This window comes from Bos indicus x Bos taurus, chromosome 11, assembly GCF_003369695.1.
Source record: "Bos indicus x Bos taurus breed Angus x Brahman F1 hybrid chromosome 11, Bos_hybrid_MaternalHap_v2.0, whole genome shotgun sequence".
Classification (NCBI taxonomy): Eukaryota; Metazoa; Chordata; class Mammalia; order Artiodactyla; family Bovidae; genus Bos; species Bos indicus x Bos taurus.
Genome location: NC_040086.1, coordinates 25,881,352 through 25,905,527, shown reverse-complemented (window position 1 = coordinate 25,905,527; position 24,176 = coordinate 25,881,352). Strand labels below are relative to the sequence as shown.

Here is a 24,176-nt window from a genome sequence, read left to right as displayed (position 1 = left end):
ACAAAACCACTGGGGTAACTAAATCCGGTAAAAGCTGGATAGAGATCTTATTTGTCCTTATTTGCTACATATGATTTTCATTTCACTTATAAAACCAGATTGATAATGTACCTAAATATATGTGCATTCAAGTGCCTTTTAGGTGGGCTTTAAAATCTCACCTTTGTAGGGGGTGGGTGGTTCTCAGTGACTACCATTGTAATCACATGACCTTGATGACAGAGTCTTCAAAAATATATTATGAGCTGGAAGATATTTTCCTACTGCTTCCAAGCTGTTTTTTTGTTTCATCGTTTGTTTGAGTCCCAGAGTCTATTTAAACAACCTAATATGAACCTCTTGGACAAAATGATCCCAATCACCCTTGGCTGGGCACCCTAGGCCCCACTGTAAGAAAGCCATTCTAACAGTGAATTGTAAAAGTCTTTTTCAAAGGAGTATAAATTCTGAGGCAATTCAAATACATGCAATTATAAAAGGTGGGAAAACTATCAGAGAAGTCTTCTACATAAAAGAATTAAATGTGAAGAAAATAGTAATAGAAAAAATAAGGAAACAAAATAATTGCTTTTATTGGATGAACACCCACTAAGGATAAGACATTCATACTTGAAATGTACATAGACTTTTAACTTAAAATATTCTTTGTCAGCTTTTCAAGCTTTTAGTGCAACCTTCCATAAGAGATTTAACGTAACAAAGGAAATATCTTTCTAGCTCTGCATAAATGATAACCAAAGGCTTCCTGTATCAACATTTGTTTCACACATTCTTCCACAAATGTACCTGGCAGGTTACTAAATACCTATGACTTATTGCAGACATAGAGGCCACATAAATGGTGCAGTTGGCTAGAACTCTGCATACCTGGAATCTGCATTTCTCTTTAGGTGGAGCCTGAGGAGCCACAGGAAAGGATGATGGGGAAGGAAGAGCCCAACACAGAGCGCCAAGAGTTGCCAGCCCTGGACAAAGAGAAGCATCACAGGTCAGACACCATGTGGTCATCAGAGATCTAAGTCAGGGGGAGTGTGACTGAGAGAGCGAAGGGATGATAATAGTCTTTCTTGATCCCAAAATGTTTTTGCTTTTTTCCACATAGACATCATCTCCTTAGAGCATTGTAATACATAAAAGCATAAAAGCTTCATATGGGGTCAGAACCATAATCCATCTAGTTATGTATTCAGTTATCTACAACTGGGGTATCAGAGGATATTATATGGTAATCCTTTTTCATATTGTACAAGAAGGTTAGGGAAATTGTTCCCTTTTGTTCATTTATGTGTTAACTCCTTCACTGAATAAGTAATGGCACTAAGAAAGGGCAAATTGAAAAGTAGTAAAAAAATAATTTACACAAAAAGCAAAACCTATCTACCCATACATATATACATACATAGCTAAACAAGGGGCAAGCACAAAAATATTAACAGAGGTATCTCTAGGTAATAGAGTTATATATGACTTTTATTATTCTCTTGCTCTGGTCTGTATTCTATTTTGTATCTTAATTTTTTTAATTAAGTAAGTATAACTTCAATATTTTTTTTTAATGTCATACAAAAAAGGAGAAGGGGGAAAGGCCCTGCCCTTTAAGAATTTATGATCTAGGAGAAGACATTACATACATATATATATATTTAAACAGTAATCTATAATACAGCATCACTAATACACTGTAATAATGCTTTTTTAAGTATAACCAATGGATGGAATGATTACTGATGCAGGAGTCAGGAAAGAATCTATGGGAGGGATGTTGCTTGGGCTGGACTATGAAGTCCACAGGTAGGAAGAATGCAGAGGGATCTGGATTGCCAGGTGAAGGATAATGCAAAGGCAGGGTTGTTCAAAGAATGAGGAGAGTTTATTCATTCACTGTACACTGGAGACAGGATGTATAAAATGAAGTGGAGAAAGAGGAGGCCACTGGAGCCAGATTATGAAGGGCCCCTGATAGACATGAAGCTTAAGTTTCAGAACCCCACTCAAGCACAGGTCCCCTTCAAATCCCTGGGGCAGGCCCTATGAGCTGCCATAGTCATATTACATGCTCATTTGTTCTTTTAAAATTTGTAAAAGTAATAAATTTTGTATTCTTTTTCTTAGTATTCATTGCACAAGTTTCAAGTCCCACAAAACCTAGATCCACTTCTGAGAGTCTAGGGTAAGAAATTTCTATTTTATCCTGTGACTGACAGGGAGTCAGTAAGCAAAGATTAAAAGAACCATTCATTGAAGAGTAAACACATGTGACTAAAACCCTCCTGAAAATAAATCTGACTGTAATAATTAAGGAAATGTATACAAAATCAATAGTGAAGTACTACTTTTTACCTGAAAAGAAATTAACAGAAGAATTACACTGAATATTGTTGAAGATATGGAAAATTCCAGAAGTGGACACAATGAAATTCACTGGACTTGCACACAAAATTTAGGTTCAAAGATGTCTATTGTAGTGGTATTTATTATAGGAAAGGTAATTGGAAAAACCTAAACATGTAGCAGTTGATATTAATGCAACTAGTATTAATGTTTTGAAGACTGCTGAAGGCTATAGGGGAAATTTATAGTTTTTAAAAAGTATATGCACACTGTAATGTTAGTAATGTGAAAAACTGTGAGTGTATAAATATACACATATATACATTTATAGATTATATAAACTGAAAGGATATGCATCGAAATAGTAATAGTTGTTTTTCCATTTCATACTTTTTGTATTTTCCAAATGTCTATATTGAATATGTATTATACTTACAATCAGGAAAACAACATCATTCAAAATTGCGTGTTTATGTTTCAACACATACCTGCAGTGGTCCTGGCTGATTCTGTGGCTGTCTCCATCTTGTCTGTTTAATGAGCTGACAGCAAATTTCATTCTGTAGCTCGGGATGTGTCAGACAAATTTGCAAAGCACTCTGGGCTAGAGATATGTGGTAATCAATTGCGGGAGAGTCGACTGCCGCATTTATAAAAAGTTGGCAGGTCTGAATTAAATGAAAAAAACAGATATACTCGGGGTGAGAAAGGATAAGATTTATTCTGCATGAATTTTTTTTAAATTTTTTTTTTAATTTTATTTTATTTTTAAACTTTAAATAATTGTATTAGTTTTGCCAAATATCAAAATGAATCCATCACAGGTATACATGTGCTCCCCATCCTGAATGAATTATATTGATTCTCTTACTAGCAAAAGTTTTTGTTTAAAAGGATGGAAAAGATATATTGTGATAACATTAATCAAAAGAAATCGGGAGTGGTGACATTAATATCAGACAAAGTAGATTTCCGGGCAAGGAATTCTGCCAGAGATAAAGAGCATCATTTTACAATGATAAAGGGGTCAGCTCATCTAGAAGGGGTAACAATTCTAAATGTTTTAATAATATAGCTTCAAAATACATGATGCAACAAGTTATAGGACTGTAAAGAGAAATAGACAAAATTCACAATTAAAGTGAGAGACTGCAATACCCCCTGTCAACATCTGAGAGAACAAGCAGGTAGAAAAATTAGTATGGATTTAAAAAACCTAAACAATACTATCAATCAACCTGACCTAATTTGTAGAATAGTCCACCTCTGAGCAGAATATGCATTCTTTTTAAGGGCATATGGAACATTAATAGCCCCTAGAGTCTACTGGAATACAAACTTCATAAAGACAAGATATTTTCTTGTTTATGTTTATACTCTCTACACAGAACAGAGTTCAATCTCTTCTCATTTTTATTTTTTTCTAGTAATATCAATTGGCATCTTTAAGAACTAGTTTACTGAGGAAAGTATTTTGGCAAATAGTAGCCTAAATAACTTAAAGTTAATGTAAATACATACTGTTTTTCCTCCAAAGAGATTAAATTTTAGAGTAGGTTACTAGGAAAAGGTTATAGCATAATCTTTCCTAAACATTTTCCAAAGTAGGATATTAATACTTATCATTCTTCATTTTAATAGTTCACTGTAATAAAACTGTGAAATTTCATTTTGATCTTGACTAGAGAACTCTTGCTTGAGGAAGTTTGGGATGGATTGCCTAAAGGCATGGGAAGCAGCTTCAATACTCATAAAATGTTCTATGAATTCTAAAAAATATACGCATGCTAATTTAACAACCCCAAATTACTGTTACAAATGTATCAAATAACTTCAGTTATGGTGTTTTACATGTCTATTTGTTTCAATGAATTAAATACATTGGGCTTATTAGTGACATTGAAATCTGAGAGTAAAATGAAGTGCTGGGAGTGAAATCTTTTGTGAGGGCTATTTAAAAATCTTAGTCTTTTTTTCTTATAAGAAATGTCAGGAAACAAAAATAGTACTGCTTGTGACAGGATATAGTTGGATCTTGCTTTTTTATACACTCTGACCACCTCTACCTTGTAGTTGGAATGTTTAGATCATTTAAATTGAATATTAATTATTAGTATGTTGTTGTTGTTGCTTGGTCTCTAGGTCATGTCCAACTCTTTTGTGATCCCATAGACTGTAGCCTGCCAGGCTCCTTTCTCCATGGGATTTCCCAGGCAAGAATACTGGAGTAGGGTTGCCATTTCCTTCTTCAGGGGATCTTACCGACCCAGGGATCAAACCCGTGTCTCCTGCTTGGCAGGCGAATTCTTTACCACTGACCCACCTGGGAAGCCAATTATTAGTACGGTCAGGAATAAATCTCTCTTAGTCATGATTAGCATTCTTTTTTTAAAGTTATTTTTAATTGAAGGATAATTGCTTTACAATATTGTGTTGATTTCTGCCATACATCAACAGGGATCAGTGATAAGCATACATATGTCCGAGGATTAGTATTCCTTTAACATGATGTTGGAGTCTGTTGACTAATATTTGATTAGTTTTTGTATGAAATGCTCTGTTTTCTATAATATTTTCTGGGGTTTGGTATAAAAATAATACTTACTTCACAAAGAGAATCTAGTGACATGATGACTGAGAATTGCTTCAAAATAACCTAGTCTTGGGGAGCAATAGGGATAGGAAGAATAAAACAGAACTGGTCATAGGTTGACAACTGTGGAGCTGGACGGTGAGCATCTTATACTTTATAACATTCTCTTTACTCCTACATATTTTGATATGTACATAAGCTTTGAGCTTTACCCAAAACAAAGTAAAAGAAAACAATTTTACAAAATTTCTTTCTTTCCTATACTTTGGGACACCTTGAACAGCACTGAGATTATCTACATTTACAAAGTTTGGTAAATTCCCCTGTTTAAATTTTTATTCACCTGTGTAATTGGTTTTGGCCATTTATATTTTGTTATATAGTTGATCACTTCATCCAGATTTTCAAATATATTTGTATAAAGTCCGTCTTACTTTGGGTATTTGTGTATTCTATAGGTGGATTTTTAAAAACACTCCATGGTGGTATTTTTAAAACATGAACAAAAGTAGAGAGGATAGTATAATGTACCCATTACCTAGTGTCAACAGCTGTCACAAGCATTTTGCCATACTTGTTTCATTCAATCTCTGTACTCACTTTTGTCTGTAGTATTTTAATGTATATCATGTTATTTTACTAATACTTCAGTAGGGCTCTTCAGCTGACAAAGATTTTTCCACACAAGCATCATGTCAACATCATCCACTTCCCAAACTAACAATTCCCTAGTATTATCTAGTAAACAAATAATTTTTTGAGATGGGAGGAATATAGGCAAGAAAAAGAGAAAGAAGAGATAAAAACTGAAGCCTCTAAGAGACTAAGGGAAAATGAAGTACCAAGGTGCCAGCACAGAGTCAAGACAAGAATCCATAGAAGATACATTATATTCTGAGACTGAAGTAATGGAGGAAGAAACAGATGAAACAATGTCTCTTGGGATGAGAGATTCGAGGTGATCGTTTCTGATGCCCTCTAATTTTTCCAATGAAGTTAAATTTGTTCTGAGGAGCATTACTGAGTAGGGAGTTTGAGGGGATGTGACCAAAGACAAGCAAAGAGAGACAGTTGGCCCTGAGGAGTGAAGACCATAGAGTTACACAGGCTCCAGTCCCCACAGATATTTGATGCTCTCTAGCATGACACATGCAATTAATACAGAAGCAGGCAAGACCACAGCAGTGAGGGTATGAGTTTGGCTGAAGAACGCATGGGACCATAGATCCCAAGGAACTATAGTGCTCTTTCTTGATCTCAAAGAAAATAAATTGCTCAAAAAAAGGTCTTAGTGAGGATGAGAAATGGAAGAGTAAGAAAGTAAGAGAGCTCATGGGCTAAGAGATTATGGTTAAAGACAGATATATTAGGATTTAAGATTTTAGAAGTGGTGTACTTATGAGGCATGTTGGGGTCAAGGTACGGACATGGAGAATGGAAAGGTAAAGCAGGGTAGACAGCAAGCTTACTGACATTGAGAAGGTCAGGAATCTTAAGGCCATGGCATTGGTGAGCAAAGTGATAGCAAAGTCATTTAGTGTAATGGCAAAGTTTAAGGCAGAGAGAAAGAATGTGAGTTAGGAGCCAAAATCCTTAAGGAAATTTGAGGAGTTACCAGAAGGTGACTGATAACAGAGATAATGGAAAATGAAAGTGAAAATGTTACGAAAGTGAAAGTTTTAGTCACTCAGTCATGTCGGATTCTTTGTGACCCCATGGACTGTAGCCTATCAGGCTCCACTGTCCATGGGATTCTCCAGGCAAGAATACTGGAGTGGGCTGCCATGCCCTTCTTCAGGGGACAGTGAGGCAGGGGTAAAGAATGATATAACTGGCAAGTTTCAAGTGATCAGGGACTTAATAGAGGTTGAGTAATAAGAATTTGAGCATATTAGCATTGGAGAAGAGGAAGAGTGTTGACTCCTCTCCCAATAGTGAGGTATGGTGATGTCAGAAATCTCTCCATCTGAGAAGCTGAAGAGAAAATGACTCTGATATTAAGTCTTTCACATGGTCCAAACTATAGTTTATCATAGAAATTTCAAATCCTCACACAGAAAGCATAATAAATTCGTCTAACTTTATTTCAGTATATTTTCTTTGTCATTGTCATATTTTGAATTTTCTTGTATAACCTATATTTTTATTTTTTCCTATTAAAATGCTTAATGATATATGTGCTGTGCTAAGTCACTTCAGTCATGTCTGACTCTTTGCGACCCCACGGACTGTAGCCCGCCAGGCTCCTCTGTCCATGGGATTCTCCAGGCAAGAATACTGGAGTGGGCTGCCATGCCCTTCTTCAGGGGTTCTTCCCAACCCAGGGATCGAACCCGTGTCTCTTGCATCTCCTGCATTGGCAGGCAGCTTCTTTACCACTAGCACCATTTGGGAAGCCCCGGCAAAAGTTAACTTCAAGTTTGTTGATAATGCCACATAAAATTTTACCTTAAATAATTTAATTGCTTCTGTCTGTAAAGCTTCTGAAGGTAGTGTCGTCAGAGGGGAAATGATTCCTTCTTTGCTGTGACACAAAGTAGGGTGTCTCCATATCTGAGAGGCTAAGTACAAAATGAAATGTAAATAAGAAACAGAAAGAATTACTTACTTGGGCCTCACATTAAATTAGCCCTTTAGAAATTAGCTCATTCAGGCCTGGCTCACAATTTAAGTCATAAAAGTCATGAAAAACCTCTGATAACATTATTTTATTTCAGTTTCTAGGCCATTGGGGATTCTCATATTTCTCTTTAGGATAAATTAAAGTTAGACGAGGTTGGTACAAATATTCTAGGCCAGAACAAGTCTATCAGGACATTGGTTATGTTGCTTAAATGTGCTAAAGATTGGTGACCTAGGTAGGGAGATGACTGTACATGAAAGGGAGCTGGGGGCAAGTTGCAGAGAAGAAACTAGAGCAGGAGAAGATAGAAAGATAAAGAAGAACTTGAAGTCATTCCTAAAATCAACATTTATTGAATTCCTATGCCAGATCACAAATAAAATGTGAGCAGAGTTTAGAATCTAGACTATCAATGGGGAAACTTCAGCCATTTAAAAAAAAAATTCAGTGCAAAGCAACAAATGCTATGAAAGGGTTAAATGGTAAAGTGCATGGGGACATAATTTTAATATTTATTAGGCACCTTTCATGAGCCATTTGCTGCGTTGGGGTGGGCTGGATGGGGGACCTCCTAAAGTAGATAGGATTTCATTAGGTTCGTGGGGAATGTGAAGGAGGGAGGGCAGTCCAGGCAGAGGGAGTAACGTGAGCAAAGGCAGAGAGGTGAGACAGGATATGGCATGTTGATGAATGATGGTGCCCCTGTAGCTGAAGAACCACAGTGAGAATCCTAGCCCATGACAAGCAAAGCCAGAATAGGAATCCACAAAAGGAAAACTCTACTAGGCAAAGGGGGTTAGGGCCCATTTCATAAACTATAAAGACTTATACATTATAAACTTACAAGGTTCCCCTTCGATATTTAGCAACTTGCAAACAAGTTGTTCAAATTCAGATCCAACATTCACATTGTTACTTCCAGCTGCGACAGTCAGGTGATAAAGCCAAGTGTCCTTAAAAATTAAAACATATTAATAGAGATGTTACCAAGATACAGTTTTTGATGACTTAAGGAAAAAACAACTTGAATAGACAGTAGAAAACTTTGACACTGGAAAAAAGAACTCTTAATTTTTAGATAAAACTAAAAGCCACTTAGGCTCATTTGAATTGTGCTCATAGTGCCTTTCTCCCATTGTTCACATTTTTATTATTTTCTTAGAAAAGCATAAGAAAACTAAGAAAGTAATATGACATTAAGAGGCTAGAATAAATATAACTAACAGTCTTTTAAGGAATACAACAAATTCTATCAAATTTAAAATCTGATTCCTCATACATACAAATAACACATAAAAAATACTTAAGAAGTCCAGAAAATTTAAAGAAGGAAACAAAACCCAGAAGGAACATACCTCAACACAATAAAGGTCATCTAAGAAAAATTAATAGCTAGTATCATACTCAATGATGAAAAACTGAAAGCCTGTCCTGTAAGATCTGTAACAAGGCAAGGATGCTCACTCTTGCCACTTTTATTTACCATACTGCTGGAAGCCCTAGCCACAGCAATAGAGCAAGAAAAAGAAATAAAAGGCATCCAAATTGAAAAGGCAGAAGTAAAATTATCTCTGCAGATGACACTATCTTACTTGTTGAAAATCCTAAAGACTCCATAAAAACACTGTTAGAACTAATAAATTCAGCAAAGTTGCAGGACACAAAATCAATATACAAAAATTAATTGTGTTCATATACACTAACAATGAATTGTCTGAAAAGAAAATTAAGAAAACAATCCCAAAATAATAGCCAAAATAAAAAAAAAGAATAAAATACTTAGAAATAAACTTAACCAAGAAGGCAAAAGCTTCATACAACAAAAACAATAAAATACTAATGAAAGAAACTAAAGTTGACACAAGTAAATGGAAAGACATCCAGTCATGGGCTGGAAGAATTAATATTAAAAATGTCCATGCTACTGAAAGCAACCAATAAAGGTTCAAAGTAATCTCGATCAAAATCCCAATTCTAAAAAACAGAAACAGAAAAACAATCTTAAAATTCATCTGAAACCACAACAAATCCCAAATAGCCAAATCAATTTTGAGCAAGAAGAACAAAGCTGAGGAGATCATACTTCCTAATTCAAAATATATAACCAAGCTACAATAATAAAAATAGTATGGTGCTGCAATAAAAACAGACAGTAAGTTCATTAATGGGCCTAATGACTGTCCTATTAGGCTAATGGGACAGAATAGAGTCTAGAAATAAATTCATGCATATATGGTCAACAGATTTTTGATAAGGTTGCCAGAATACAGTGGGCAAAGGATAGTCTCTTCAATTAATGGTACTGGGAAAACTGGGTATCCATATGCAAAACAAAGAAATTGGACCCTGATCTCACACAACACACAATATCAACTCCAAAAGGAATAAAAAATACTAGACCTGAAATCATAAAACACCTGGAAGAAAACACTGAGAAAAAACTTCTGGACATAAGATTAGTCTTTCTTATGACATCAAAAGGACAAGCAACAAAAGCAAAAATAGCTATGCAGAATTATATCAAATTAGTAAACTTCTGCACAACAAAGGAAATCATCAATAAAATGAAAAATTAACTTACTGAATGGGAGAAAATATTTGCAAATCATATTTCTTATAAGGGGTTAATATTGAAAATATACAAAAAGCACATACAACTCAATGGCAAAAAGACAAACAATCCAATTAAAAAATGGGAAGAGGATCATTTGTTCAAAGAAGACATATAGACGGCCAACAGGTACACAAAAAGGAGCTCAACATCACTGATCATCAGGGAAATGCAACTGAAAATCACAATGAATTATCATCTTACAAAAAAAAGAAAAAAGCCAAGAAATAACAAACGTTGGTGAGGATAGAGAGAAAAGGGAGCCCTGTATACTGCTGGTGGGAATGTAAATTGGTGCAGCCACTATGGAAAAACAGTATGGAGGTTTCTCAAAATTTAAAAGTAGATCTATTATATGATTCAGCAATTCTACATCTGGATATTTATCTGAAGGAAGCTTTGCAATATAAATTTATATAAAACAGTAACTCAGAAAGATATACGCACCCCCATGATCATCACAGCATTATTTACAGTAGCTAAGACATGGAAGCAACCTGTGTCCATCAATGGATGAATGGGTAAAGAGAATATGGTATACACATACAATGGAATGTAATGGAGCCCTAAAAAGGAGGAAATCCTGCCATTTGTGACAACACAGAAGAATCTGGAGGACATTATGCTAAGTGAAACAAGCCAGACACAGAAAGACAATTATCATATAATACCACTTATATGATGGATCTAAAATCATCAAACTCACAGGAGTGGAGAGTGCCATGGTGGTTGCCAAGGGTTAGAGGGAAGGGGAAACAGAGTGATATTCATCAAAGGGTACAAAGTTATAGTTGTACAAAATGAGTAAGTCCTAGAGATCTATTGTTCAGCATCATGGTTTATGGTTAACAATACTGTATTACATACTTAAAACTTGCTAAGAGGGTAGATCTTATGTTAAATAGTTGTTATCACACACACAAAAATAATAATTAAAAAAGAGGTCAAGAGGAAAAGTGATGGATAGGTTTATGGCACAGATTATGGTGACGGTTTCATGAGTACATAATTATTCCAAAACATCAAATTGTATACATTAATTTTGTATAACTTTTTAAATGCAGGAGACAAAGAAAAAAAAACCATTTTCTGCTCCCCAAATACAGTGGCTTTTATCTTTCTATTAAAATATATATGTATATTTTTACATAGCTGAGATTATATTAAGATTATATTAATATGCTCCTTATAATATATTAGTAAAAGTCAGAAATTATAATGATTTATTTTTAATATAAAAAATATAAAGCTTGCAGGATATTTTATCATACACATACATTGAATTAATCAATTTTTTATCATTGGCCATTTAGACGGTTACTAAATTCACACTGATAGAAAAATACCATAAAATCTGGGACTTTCCTGGTGGTCCAGTGGTCCTGCCTTCCAATGCAGGGGACTTGGTATTGGATCCCTGGTTGGGGAACTAAGATCCCGCACGTCAAGAGGCCACTGAGCTTGCATGCTACAACTAGAGAGAAGCCTGTATGCCACAATGAAAGATCCTACGTGCGGAAACTAAGACCTAACACGGCCAAAAATAATAAATAAATATTTTTAAAAAAATACCATGAAATCTAACATCTGTTCAGTAAAAAAGGGTGTATATTTTCTGAGTTTGAAATATATTAGAATAAAATTATTTTTAAAAGAATACTATGTCTAACAAATGTATATGTCTTTGATTGTACTTGCTGTGCTGTGCTACGTCGCTTCAGTTGTGTCCAACTCTGTGTGAACATACAGACTGCAGCCCTCCAGGTTCCCCTGTCCATGGGATTCTCCAGACAAGAATAATGGAGTTGGTTGCCATGGTCTCCTTCAGGGAATCTTCCCGACCCAGAGAACGAACCTGTGTCTCTTATGTCTAACCTGCATTGGAAGGAAGGCTCTTTATCACCAGAGCCACTTGGGAAGCCCTTGATTATACCTACTTATGCTCATTTGAAAATCATTACCAATACTTAATCATATTAGTCTAACTCATTCTAAATCAACCAGTTAGTCCTTACATACCTTTTCATGCTTGGATCCAATTAGGAGGTAAGTCGGACCTTGGTCTTTGGGGTGGATCACAATAGTGTAATGTGTGGATAACAGACTTCGCCCACTGGCTTCATAATCTTCATCTGAATCACAGGATCTGTCAACCTCTTCAACTTTAGCCTCCCAGAGTTTGATCTGACCTAAAGGAAACTAAAGTAAATATTAGTAATTATAAGGAAGGAACTTCCTGAATCTTTTCCTGCTAAAATTTTTCATAGTCCTTTTCATTCTTGGCTTTATAAACCATATCTGTTTTTAAATGAATGCCTAAAGGTAACTGGATTATCTACAGTGTTACAAAGGTGGGGTAGCCACAGTTAACACGCCAACTGTGGTATAAAAGAACAATCTGAATACTAGACATTTGGTCTTTGTGGGAAAAGCAAGAAGCCACTTCTGCACAGTGGTTCAAATTATTCAATTTGACCAAATTGATCCACTACCTAGTCAAGCAATTAGGTTTTTCAGTCAAAATATTCATTTGACTTTTAACCCTCCAACAAAATTGATTTGATTAACCTATTGGATTAAAAGGATAAGTGTAGACATAGTCCCAATACTATCGATAAAAAAGTTAAAAAGTCAGACAGCTAGTGTGAAGAAGTATGATTAACTATCACTGTAAATCCCAATAAGTGAAAAATGTTTTGAAGCTATTTTTATACATGAAGAGTGAAAACGTGAAAGTCACTCAGTCGTGTCCTACTGTTTATAACTCCATGGACTATACAGTCCATGGAATTCTCTAGGCAAGAATACTGGAGTGGGTAGCCATTCCCTTCTCCAGGGCATCTTCCCAACCCAGGATCGAAGCAGGGTCTCCCGCACTGCGGATAGATTCTTTACCAGCTGAGCTACCAGGGAAGCCCTCATATATATATGTTGTTTAGTCACTAAGTCATGTCTGATTCTTTTGTGACCCCATGGACTGTAGCCCACCTGTCCATGGGAATATTCCTCTGTCCATGGGAATATCCCAGGCAAGAATACTGGAGTGGGTTGCCATTTCCTTCTCTAGGGATCATTTCCCAACCCAGGGATCAAACCTGTGTTTCCTGCCTTGGCATGCGAATTTTTTACACTGAGCCACCAGGGATATATGTACATGTATATATAAAATAAATCACAAAAAAATGCCACGATTTCTTCCATTTTAATTTAAGGGTAAGAAAAAATCTTAAAAATAATTTACATTAAATTTTACCTACTTTTTTACTGACAAAAACAATTATTTGCTATGTTTTAAAACTTTTGCTTTAATTAAGTACACTTATTCCAGGAACATAAACACTCTGCTTGAGATTTGTAGCTTTTAAACTATCTTACCTAGATATCTTATCTAAAATGCAATATTATCTGCCTAATACTTGATTAATAGAAAAAATTAGTTAACTTAATTACATGTGTTCTATTTTATAAGAAAAACTTCTTTTCCCATTAAATTCATAACAATTATATTCTGAGTAGTTACTATGTGCAAAGTACTATTTTGGGTACTGAATGAAGAAAATTTCCTTCTGAAGGAAAAATGTAAAATTATCTATATTTTCATAAAAAGAAAGGTAGTAAAACAAAAATAATGGGGCAGAAAAGTCACATTAATAAATAAAAAGCAAACTTAAAGAAAACTAATTCTATTATGATAATACATGACAATACTATCCTAATTGTGTCCTCTAGGCATATCTAATCATATGACAATCAAGGTTCCACCCACCACAATATTTAAGGATGGTTTATTCCTTAGCGTGGGCGGCTGCGACCGGCGCACTTAGCGCGGCCAAGAGGAGCCACCCCACGTCCGAGGTCAGGGGCGGCGGCTGGGAGGACTTACCCCACGCCCGAGGCCAGGGGCCGGAGCCGGGAGGAGCAACCCCACCTCCAAGGAGTGGTGGCTGCGCGGGTGCAAGAGGGCCTAGAGGAGCTACTCCATGTTCAAGGTCAGGAGGGGCAGCTGTGAGGAGATACCCCTCGTCCAGGGTAAGAGAAACCCAAGTAAGACAGTAGGTGTTGCAAGAGGGCATCAGAGGGCAGACACACTGAAACCACACTCACAGAAAAACAGTCAATCTAATCACACTAGGACCACAGCCTTGTCTAACTCAATGAAACTAAGGCATGCCCATGGGGCCACCCAAGATGGGCAGGTCACGGTGGAGAGGTCTGACAGAATGTGGTCCACTGGAGAAGGGAATGGCAAACCACTTCAGTATTCTTGCCTTGAGAACCCCATGAACAGTATGAAAAGGCAAAATGATAGGATACTGAAAGAGGAACTCCCCAGGTCAGTAGGTGCCCAATATGCTACTGGAGATCAGTGGAGAAATAACTCCACAAAGAATAAAGGGATGGAGCCAAAGCAAAAACAATACCTAGCTGTGGATGTGACTGGTGATAGAAGCAAGGTCCGATGCTGTAAAGAGCAATATTGCATAGGAACCTGGAATGTCAGATCCATGAATCAAGGCAAATTGGAAGTGGTCAAACAAGAGATGGCAAGAGTGAACGTCGACATTCTAAGAATCCGTGAACTCAAGTGTTTGGAATGGGTGAATTTAACTCAAATGACCATTATATCTACTACTGCGGACAGGAATCCCTCAGAAGAAATGGAGTAGCCATCATGGTCAACAAAAGAGTTCGAAATGCAGTACTTGGATGCAATCTCATAAACAACAGAATGATCTCTGTTCATTTCCAAGGCAAACCATACAATATCACAGTAATCCAAGTCTATGCCCCAACCATTAATGCTGAAGAAGCTGAAGTTGAACGGTTCTATGAAGACCTCCAAGACCTTTTAGAACACCCAAAAAAGATGTCATTTTCATTATAGGGGACTGGAATGCAAAACTAGGAAGTCAAGAACACCTGGAATAACAGGCAAATTTGGCCTTGGAATACGGAATGAAGCAGGGCAAAGACTAATAGAGTTTTGCCAAGAAAATGCACTGGTCATAGCAAACACCCTCTTCCAACAACACAAGAGAAGACTCTACACATGGACATCACCAGATGGTCAACACTGAAATCAGATTGATTATATTCTTTGCAGCCAAGCATGGAGAAGCTCTATACAGTCAGCAAAAACAAGACCGGGACCTGACTGTGGCTCAGATCATGAACTCCTTATTGCCAAATTCAGACTGAAATTGAAGAAAGTAGGGGAAACCACTAGACCATTCAGGTATGACCTAAATCAAATCCCTTATGATTATACAGTGGAAGTGAGAAATAGATTTAAGGGTCTAGATCTGATAGATAGAGTGCCTCATGAACGAACTATGGACTGAGGTTCCTGACATTAGGAGACAGGGATCAAGACCATCCCCATGGAAAAGAAATGCAAAAAAGCAAAATGGCTGTCTGGGGAGGCCTTACAAATAGCTGTGAAAAGAAGAGAAGTGAAAAGCAAAGGAGAAAAGGAAAGAGTTCCAAAGAATAGCAAGGAGAGATAAGAAAGCCTTCTTCAGCGATCAATGCAAAGAAATAGAAGAAAACAACAGAATGGGAAAGACTAGAGATCTCTTAAAGAAAATTAGAGATACCAAGGGAACATTTCATGCAAAGATGGGCTCAATAAAGGACAAAAATGGTATGGACCTAACAGAAGCAGAAGATATTAAGAAGAGATGGCAAGAATACACAGAAGAACTGTACAAAAAAGATCTTCACAACCCAGATAATCACGATGGTGTGGTCACTCACCTAGAGCCAGATATCCTGGAATGTGAAGTCAAGTGGGCCTTAGAAAGCATCACTACGAACAAAGCTAGTGGAGGTGATGGAATTCCAGTTGATCTATTTCAAATCCTGAAAGATGATGCTGTGAAAGTGCTGCACTCAATATGCCAGCAAATTTGGAAAACTCAGCAGGGGCCACAGGACTGGAAAAGGTCAGTTTTCATTCCAATCCCAAAGAAAGGCAATGCCAAAGAATGCTCAAACTACCTCACAATTGCACTCATCTCACATGCTAGTAAAGTAATGCTCAAAATTCTCCAAGCCAGGCTTCAGCAATACACGAACCGTGAACTTCCTGATGTTCAAGCTGGTTTTAGAAAAGGTAGAGGAACCAGAAATCAAATTGCCAACATCTGCTGGATCATGGAAAAAGCAAGAGAGTTCCAGAAAAACATCTATTTCTGCTTTATTGACTATGCCAAAGCCTTTGACTGTGTGGATCACAATAAACTGTGGAAAATTCTGAAAGAGATGGGAATACCAGACCACCTGACCTGCCTCTTGAGAAACCTGTATGCAGGTCAGGAAGCAACAGTTAGAACTGGACATGGAACAACAGACTGGTTCCAAATAGGAAAAGGAGTACCTCAAGGCTGTATATTGTCACCCTGTGTATTTAACTTATATACAGAGTACATCATGAGAAACACTGGGCTGGAAGAAGCACAAGCTGGAATCAAGATGGCCAGGAGAAATAAAATAACCTCAGATATGCAGATGACACCACCCGTATGGTAGAAAGTGAAGAGGAACTAAAAAGCCTCGATGAAGGTGAAACAGGAGAGTGAAAAAATTGGTTTAAAACTCAACATTCAGAAAACGAAGATCACGGCATCTGGTCCCATCACTTCATGGCCTATAGATGGGGAAACAGTGGAAACAGTGTCAGAGTTTATTTTTTGGGGCTCCAAAATCACTGCAGATGGTGACTGCAGCCAGGAAATTAAAAGACGCTTACTCCTTGGTGAAAAATTATGACCAACCTAGATAGCATATTCAAAAGCAGAGACATTACTTTGCCAACAAAGGTCCATCTAGTCAAGGCTATGGTTTTTCCTGTGGTCATGTATGGATGTGAGAGTTGGACTGTGAAGAAAGCTGAGAGCCGAAGAACTGATGCTTTTGAACTGTGGTGTTGGAGAAGACTCTTGAGAGTCCCTTGGACTGCAAGGAGATACAACCAGTCCATTCTGAAGGAGATCAGCCCTGGGATTTCTTTGGAAGTAATGATGCTAAAGCTGAAACTCCAGTACTTTGGCCACCTCATTCGAAGAGTTGACTCGTGGAAAAGACTCTGATGCTGGGAGGGATTGGGGGCAGGAGGAGAAGGGGACGACAGAGGATGAGATGGCTGGATGGCATCATTGACTCGATGGACATGAGTTTGGGTGAACTCCGGGAGCTGGTGATGGACAGGGAGGCCTGGCGTGCTGCAATTCATGGGGTCACAAAGAGTTGGTCACGACTGAGCGACTGAACTGAACTGAACTGACTGATTCCTTTTGAGAGTCCCTTGGACTGCAAGGAGATCAAACAAGTCAATCCTAAAGGAAATCAACCCTGAATATTCATTGGAAAGACTGATGCTGAAACAGAAGTTCCAATCCTTTGGCCACATTATGCAAAGAGCCAACTCACTGGAAAAGACCCTGATGCTGGGAAAGATTGAAGGCAAAAGGAGAAGGGGGTGGCAGAGGATGAGATAGTTAGATAGTGTTACCAACTCAATGGACATGAATTTGATCTAATTTCAAAGGAGAAAGTGGAGGACAGAGGAGTCTGGCGTGCTGCAGTCCATGCAGTCACAAAGAGTCAGACTTGACTCAGTGAATAAACAACAACAACATTCCTTTCACCAAAGGATGACTGTGGCTCCATAAACGGTGAATAGATCTGGTGTTTTTAAATATTTTGACTGATGTTTTAAAAAGACACTGATCGAGATAAAGACAAATTGTTTCTGAAACACGTATAGCACAAAATGAAGTTAGCCTATGCTGATTCACAAACATTCTAATACTTTTCCACTAATTATAATGGATTTCTGCTCATCTATTTACATTCTTCTGACTTGTTCCTTCTATGTTCAATGTTATCCATTTTTATTAAATAATAAAAATTACTAGTAGTGATAGTTAAGAACATTTAAATTTTACTCTTGGTAAATTTTAAATTACTTTTCTATTTATAAAACACACACTTATTATAGAAACTTGGTAAAAACTGAAAGGTACCCACAGAAGGAGGGGCTTTCCTGGTGGCTCAGATGGTAATCTGCGTGCAATGCAGGAGTCCCGGGTTCAACCCCTGGGTTGGGAACATCCCCTGGAGAAGGAAACGGCAGCCCACTCCAGTATTCTTGCCTGGAGAATCCCTGGCAGGCTACAGTTCATGGAGTGGCAAAGAGTAGCACACAACTGAGGGACTGACACTTTCACTTTTCACCCCAAAAGGAAAAAAAAAGGTCATCCATAATTCTACCACCACTCAACATTTCGGTACAGTTCTTTCTGACTTTTCTGCTATGTGTGTTTTAACACAGATGTGTTAGACTGAGGATTATAAACTCAGCATCCCAATCAAGTCTCCCTGTAACTGCAGAAAAGAAGCTGGGCACTATATTCGTCAGAATCCCTTTCCCTGCATAGTTCCAAATTAGAGCTTGCCTGAGAGAATTTGCATGTAATGTGGAAGGTGAGGGTGTCAGAGGAGTAATTGTTCTTCTGCAGTCAGATGCCTGGGCCGCTGGGAGCCTCACAGAGGCTTCTCAGTCAACTGCTGAGGACCAGCTGCCTCTGTGCTTGGGGCTCAGACTGCTGGTCCTGCCTTCTTGGACCTTCAGTGGCAGCTTCTTCCCCAACCTCTACCACCCTGACTTTCTAAAAGTTATGTATGTCCCTAATTCTATGTTAAAATTGTTATAAATGGAATATACAGAGTAGCTGCTGTTTTCCTGATTGATAACTGAGTTAGGGTTATATTGGGATATACAATTTTGTCATGTACTTATTCCTGTATTATTTTAATGAGCATGTTCCCACACTACTTCAGAGATAACACTCCTCAAAGCTTCACTGTGTTAATTTCCATCCCATGAGCAATACCTTTTAAATATGGCTCGTCAGGGACTTCCCTGGCAGTCCAGTGGTTAAGACTGTGTACTCCTAATGCAGATGATGTGGGTTCCATCCCTGGTCAGGGGACTAAGATCCCACATGCTGCATGAAGTGACCAATAAATAAATAAATACGGCTAGCCAGAACCAAGAGTGAAGGCTGCAAAAATAGAACAGAGAAATACTAACTGACCTATGTGGTCAGTGGACTAAGAAGTCTGGTCTCATTAATACAGTAATCACTCAGAGGCTGCTATTCTGTGAAGCAGGCATCACTGTTTTATGCAAATACTCTTGATCCAATGAAAATCAGGCATACATTTCACCTTTGGAAGATATCTTTTTCCTCTGAAAATGAAGGTAACTCAAGTTCTTTGGGGAAGAGATTAATTAAAAATGAACCAATGGGACATAAACAGGTAGATGGATGGATAGATAAGTGGTGTCTAGGAATTCAAGGGCCTGGGACAGGACTGGATTCTTCTTTCTCTTCAGCTTCTTTCCTAGCTTGATGCTCCCATCATTCAAACTTATCTATTCTGTCAGGCCTGAAAAATATGAGAAACTGATGGCTGAGAGTGGGGTAGAGGAAGATTTTTCTAGGTCTTAGAAGAAGCATTAATTAAAAGTTGCTAAGGCTTATAATTAAGAATCAAGATCCCTGTAGGCCTATGATTACCTTAGTAATAAATTTTATGCAAAATTTCAACATCAAAAATTCTAAAATTTGGGCTAGCAATAGAACAGTGAAAGGAAAAACTTGAAGCCATAATCAACAAAAAATTCCTCTAATCAGCATATTAAAAACATATACATACCTTATCTTCTTGACTACGAAAATAATATAATGTTTTTCCTATAAGTTTACACCAGACTCTCTTGGAGTAACCATGTTTTACCTGAAATCATATTTCAAAAAAGTATAAATGTAGCACAGAACTCTGACACCTTCAAGTATGGCATATACACTCTGTTTGAAGCTATTTGAACAGCTATCCAGTTTGCTCAAGTTATTGCTCAAGTTACAGGTGACATTTCAACCAGACTATCTGAATGCTATTTGCGATCTACCTGTTACACTAGTAGCGTGGCGTGTTCGCTCTCATGCTCACCACTCGACATTTAATGAGTGCTTACTAGATGTCAAACGTTACACCTAAGACTAAGGATGAAAAAATGCCAATTCCACAAGTAAGTATTTTTCACAGTTTCCATATTACATAGATTTCCAATAATCCTGTGGCTCTCCAGGTTAACACATAATGTTAGAAACAAGAAGACTGAAACCTAAGAATTCTAGTGATTTCCAAAATACAAAAGTTTCATTCATTCAAAACACTTCATGCCTTCTCCAGAAACATACACACAAAATAATAAAAACAACATTAAAAGCTACTATTATATATTGAGTACTTCTATATGTCAGGAACTATCTTTCGTGACTGGGATGGAACCTGAATCTCATTCTTGATTCTAGTCAGGGACTGGTCTAGGTACTGGGGGGGCGGATATGAGCAAGACAGTTTCCTTCCTTAAGGAGCTCACTGCCTCACGAGGCAGACAGACAACCAAACCATCAGTGTGCTACGTATCTTCATTAGGAATACAAAGTTTGCACACTTAGATGTGTTTTGTGTGTGGGGGTAATTTACACACACATTCTACACATTTACACATAAATTCGTACTGAATATTACAGGTTTTTCACTGTTCAGTGGCTTTAGTAAGATCCTCACTATTGGGTTTCGCAGGTGGTGCTATGGTAAAGAACCTGTCTGGCAATGCAAGATCCTCACTGAGTTCCTCCTGCCCCAGTCCTGTCCAGGTTCAGGCACTGAAGATCTCTGTCAGACAGTCCCAGCTATACCCTCAAGTTTAGAAAAACACCAAGAACCCCATTCCCTCCAGTGGATAAGATCTGTAATGGGTTCTGTTGCTCCAGACCTAGAATGTGGCGTGCCTGGTTGACCTTGTCCGATACTTCCATTATCCAGGCAGCCCTGCCAATCTTTGCCTTGAGGCTTGACCCTCTCTCCTTCGATAGTTAGAGTGGACTTCAACCTGAAGAGACCCACCACCGGGAAACCAAGACACTGGCTGGTAAAACCAAAGCCCAACATTCTGTTGCCATGCTTGCCCATGGTGATAAATATGAAGAAGAAAAATAAAGCAGGAAAAGAGAAAGAAGTGCTTGGAGAAGCAGGGGATGTGTTTTACAATTTAAAATACGGTGGTCAGGAAGGCGTCACCAACACCCAAGAGTCAAGCCCCAGAGGAGGGAGGTGAGCTATGCAGTCACCTGAGAGAACACTCTGGGCAAGGACACAGCAAGCCCCTAGGTCCTGAGACGGTGTGTGCCCACGTATCCGAGACTGAGCGAGTAAGGGGAGACGTCACTGGGGGAGGGGCAGCATGTGGAGCTGGGAAGCACACGTGTTTTGCGGGGACCTTGTAATGACAACATATAAACAGAGAAGAATGGATTTTGCAGTGGGCAAGTCACAACAGCAGAAAGGGCCTGGGTTCTGAGGTCAAATGGACCAAGGTTTAGATCCCAGTTCTGCCAGATACTGGATAGATGATGCCCTCAGGCAACTGACTTGACCTCCCAACTTCTTTCCTTAATGTGGGATGACTGTACACCTCAGTGGGCTGTTGTATGACCAAAGGAGAAAATGTAAATAAAGGATACTAGTAGTTACTCAATAAACACTTCCTTCCTTGCTATGCATAAGGAAAAGTAAAACACATGTTTCATTTAAACCCACGAATGCAGCCAGTCTTTGGGCTTTCCAAAGCATGGTTTAAGCAAACAAATAACTCCACCATCTAACAGTCTGATGGATTTAGAATGTTGCTTGAGGAGAAACAACAACAACAAAAAATGTTTCATTTGGCAAGAAATGCTTCGGTTTAATTAAATTTAGAAACATGTACTTACAGAAAAATATACTGGAAGTTTTAAATAGTTTGTGTTATACAGTTTACTTTTTTCTTCTTTTAAACAAACTCCAGAAAGGAGTCTCACTAAAATTGAAGCATAATGCATCTGGCTATAAAGAGTATACTTCGGGAATGATTTATCTTTAAATAGAGTAATGTGTGCCTTTGAGGAACTACAAATTAACGAGGACCTCTGCCAAGTCACTGTAAAAGCTGTGTTTTAAAAACACAGTCTATCTTTTTAGGTAAAACTGATTATGTTAAGATTTCTCCCAACTTTGACTTATTCTGAAAAAAAAAATCATAATAAATTACACTAGAAGAATTTGCACAAAGATTTAAAGACAATTTCAAACTTCAAGGCTTTGGTGAACCAAAAAGCTGAAAGAATAACGTTTTGTTTTTTTTTTACCTTGCATCCATAACAAAGGTATTTGTATCGGTTCTCTCTGAAACTTTGCTGACAAATAGTGTATTGTATCCTGATTGGCCTTTGTCATCACACAAAACACAAGCTCCCATGGTCTTCTCTCCTCTACTATATTTTCATGCCTGTAACCTTCTCCCCTACAAATCTGTTACCTTTCTCGCTGACTTCATCATCCAGGGGAAACTCTTATGATAATAGCTAACATTTTGGGTGTCTTTATGATGTGCCAGGCACTGTTCTAAAGCACTTTACACACTTAAATAATTTAATCTTCCCAGTACCCTGTGAGATTGGCACTAATATCATTCCCACTTTACAGAAAAGGACACTAAGGCACAGAGGTGCTAAGTAATCTATTCAAGGTCCCACACGCAGCAAGTTTCAGAGCCAGGATGTGCACTGGTGTGCAGTCTGGCTCCTGAACCCTTGCCCGAGGCTCTATGCTGCACTACCTCCCTACAATCTTAACTCACAGGACCTTGTTCTTTTCCTTTCGAAAAACCTTTGCTGTCCTTCCATTTTTTGCTACTCATCCCCTTGGCCACACCTTGGTCCTTTTTCCTTCATTGCGAATGGCTCCCCTTCTGAAATTTACATTCTACTTCCTGACCTCAACCTCCCCCAGGCTCCCTCTCTCCTTACTCATGCCACTCTTTCCTTTGACCTCAGTGCCTCTCCTGACACCATGTTCCCTCCCAGCTCCATTCTTTCTCATGTGCCAGGAAGCAGGGACAGTCCTCCAAATTCAGCACTGCTCTTACTCATCTCCCCACTACCCCTGAACACACCACAGTGCACTTTCTGCATCTGACACTTCAGATCACTCCCTCCCTGTTGAACACTCCACTCCTGGCCTCCATGACTTACTTTGCAGGGTCTCTTCATATATCTCCTTTACGTGTTCTCAAATTTGGGAAACCTAGTGTCCTATTAACAATCCCCTGCTCTTCTCACTCTACACATTTTCCTGGATGATTTCTTTCACTGTACTGGAGTCAACCATCACATCCACAATGATAATTCCCCAAATCCTTCCTTCCAACCAAGCCTTCTCCTCTGATGGAGATTGTGTTGCCACGGCCTGCTGGACTTCTTAATTTAGGTGTCTTCACAAGCTGTAAAACTGATAAGTCCCAAAAGAAGCTTTTGATCATCCTAAACAGCTCCTCTTTTCTGAGGTCTCTATCATCTGGCACCATCTTTCACCCAGCTATCCTTATCTCTCCCACTTCCTAGTTGCTGGCTTCAGTCTGAAGAGTTTTACCTCCTAACATTATTTAGATTCACCCTCCGGTCTCTCTCCCAATGACCAGTTCAGAGTCTCATCCTCTTCAGGAAAACCACCTCCACTTACTGTTCTTAGAAACTCCAGCTTGCTTCCCACAAATTCATCTTCCTCTCAGCAGAGCAATCTGTTAACAACTTGAACACAGCCGTGCCCCTGTTACAAACCCTGAGGGATTCCACATCACCTTTAGGATGAAGACCGAAGTCCTTAACAAGACCAAAAAAGTCCTCCACGATCGGGACCTCCAACTCTTTCTTCAGAGGACTTGCTCTTTCCTTAGGTGACCACGCTTTGAGACACTGTCTTTTGTCCACACTGTTTTCCAGCCCGGAATACCTTCCTTTGCCCATTTCCAAAATTAAATCCTACTTCTTGGAGACTCATTGCAGGCAAACCTTCTCTGGGAAGTTGTTCCTGACCCCACAGTCTAAATTATTCGGCTTTTCTGT

At 38.3% G+C, this 24,176-nt stretch overlaps 1 protein-coding gene across 4 annotated transcripts in view; it reads right to left on the bottom strand.

The window, feature by feature from the left end:
• The window catches only part of PLEKHH2 (pleckstrin homology, MyTH4 and FERM domain containing H2), a 106,856-nt gene that overhangs the window by 30,251 nt on the left and 52,429 nt on the right, over positions 1-24,176 (bottom strand). For 3 of the 4 annotated variants that reach the window (XM_027555137.1, XM_027555134.1, XM_027555136.1), the window contains 6 exons: positions 19,885-19,965; positions 12,178-12,357; positions 8,392-8,500; positions 7,373-7,485; positions 2,820-2,999; positions 868-965 (listed from right to left, as the gene is read on the bottom strand). In XM_027555137.1, coding sequence (XP_027410938.1) covers positions 868-965; positions 2,820-2,999; positions 7,373-7,485; positions 8,392-8,500; positions 12,178-12,357; positions 19,885-19,965 — 761 coding nt within the window. The remainder of the gene's footprint in view (positions 1-867; positions 966-2,819; positions 3,000-7,372; positions 7,486-8,391; positions 8,501-12,177; positions 12,358-19,884; positions 19,966-24,176) is intronic. The other variant, XM_027555135.1, reaches the window with a different exon arrangement.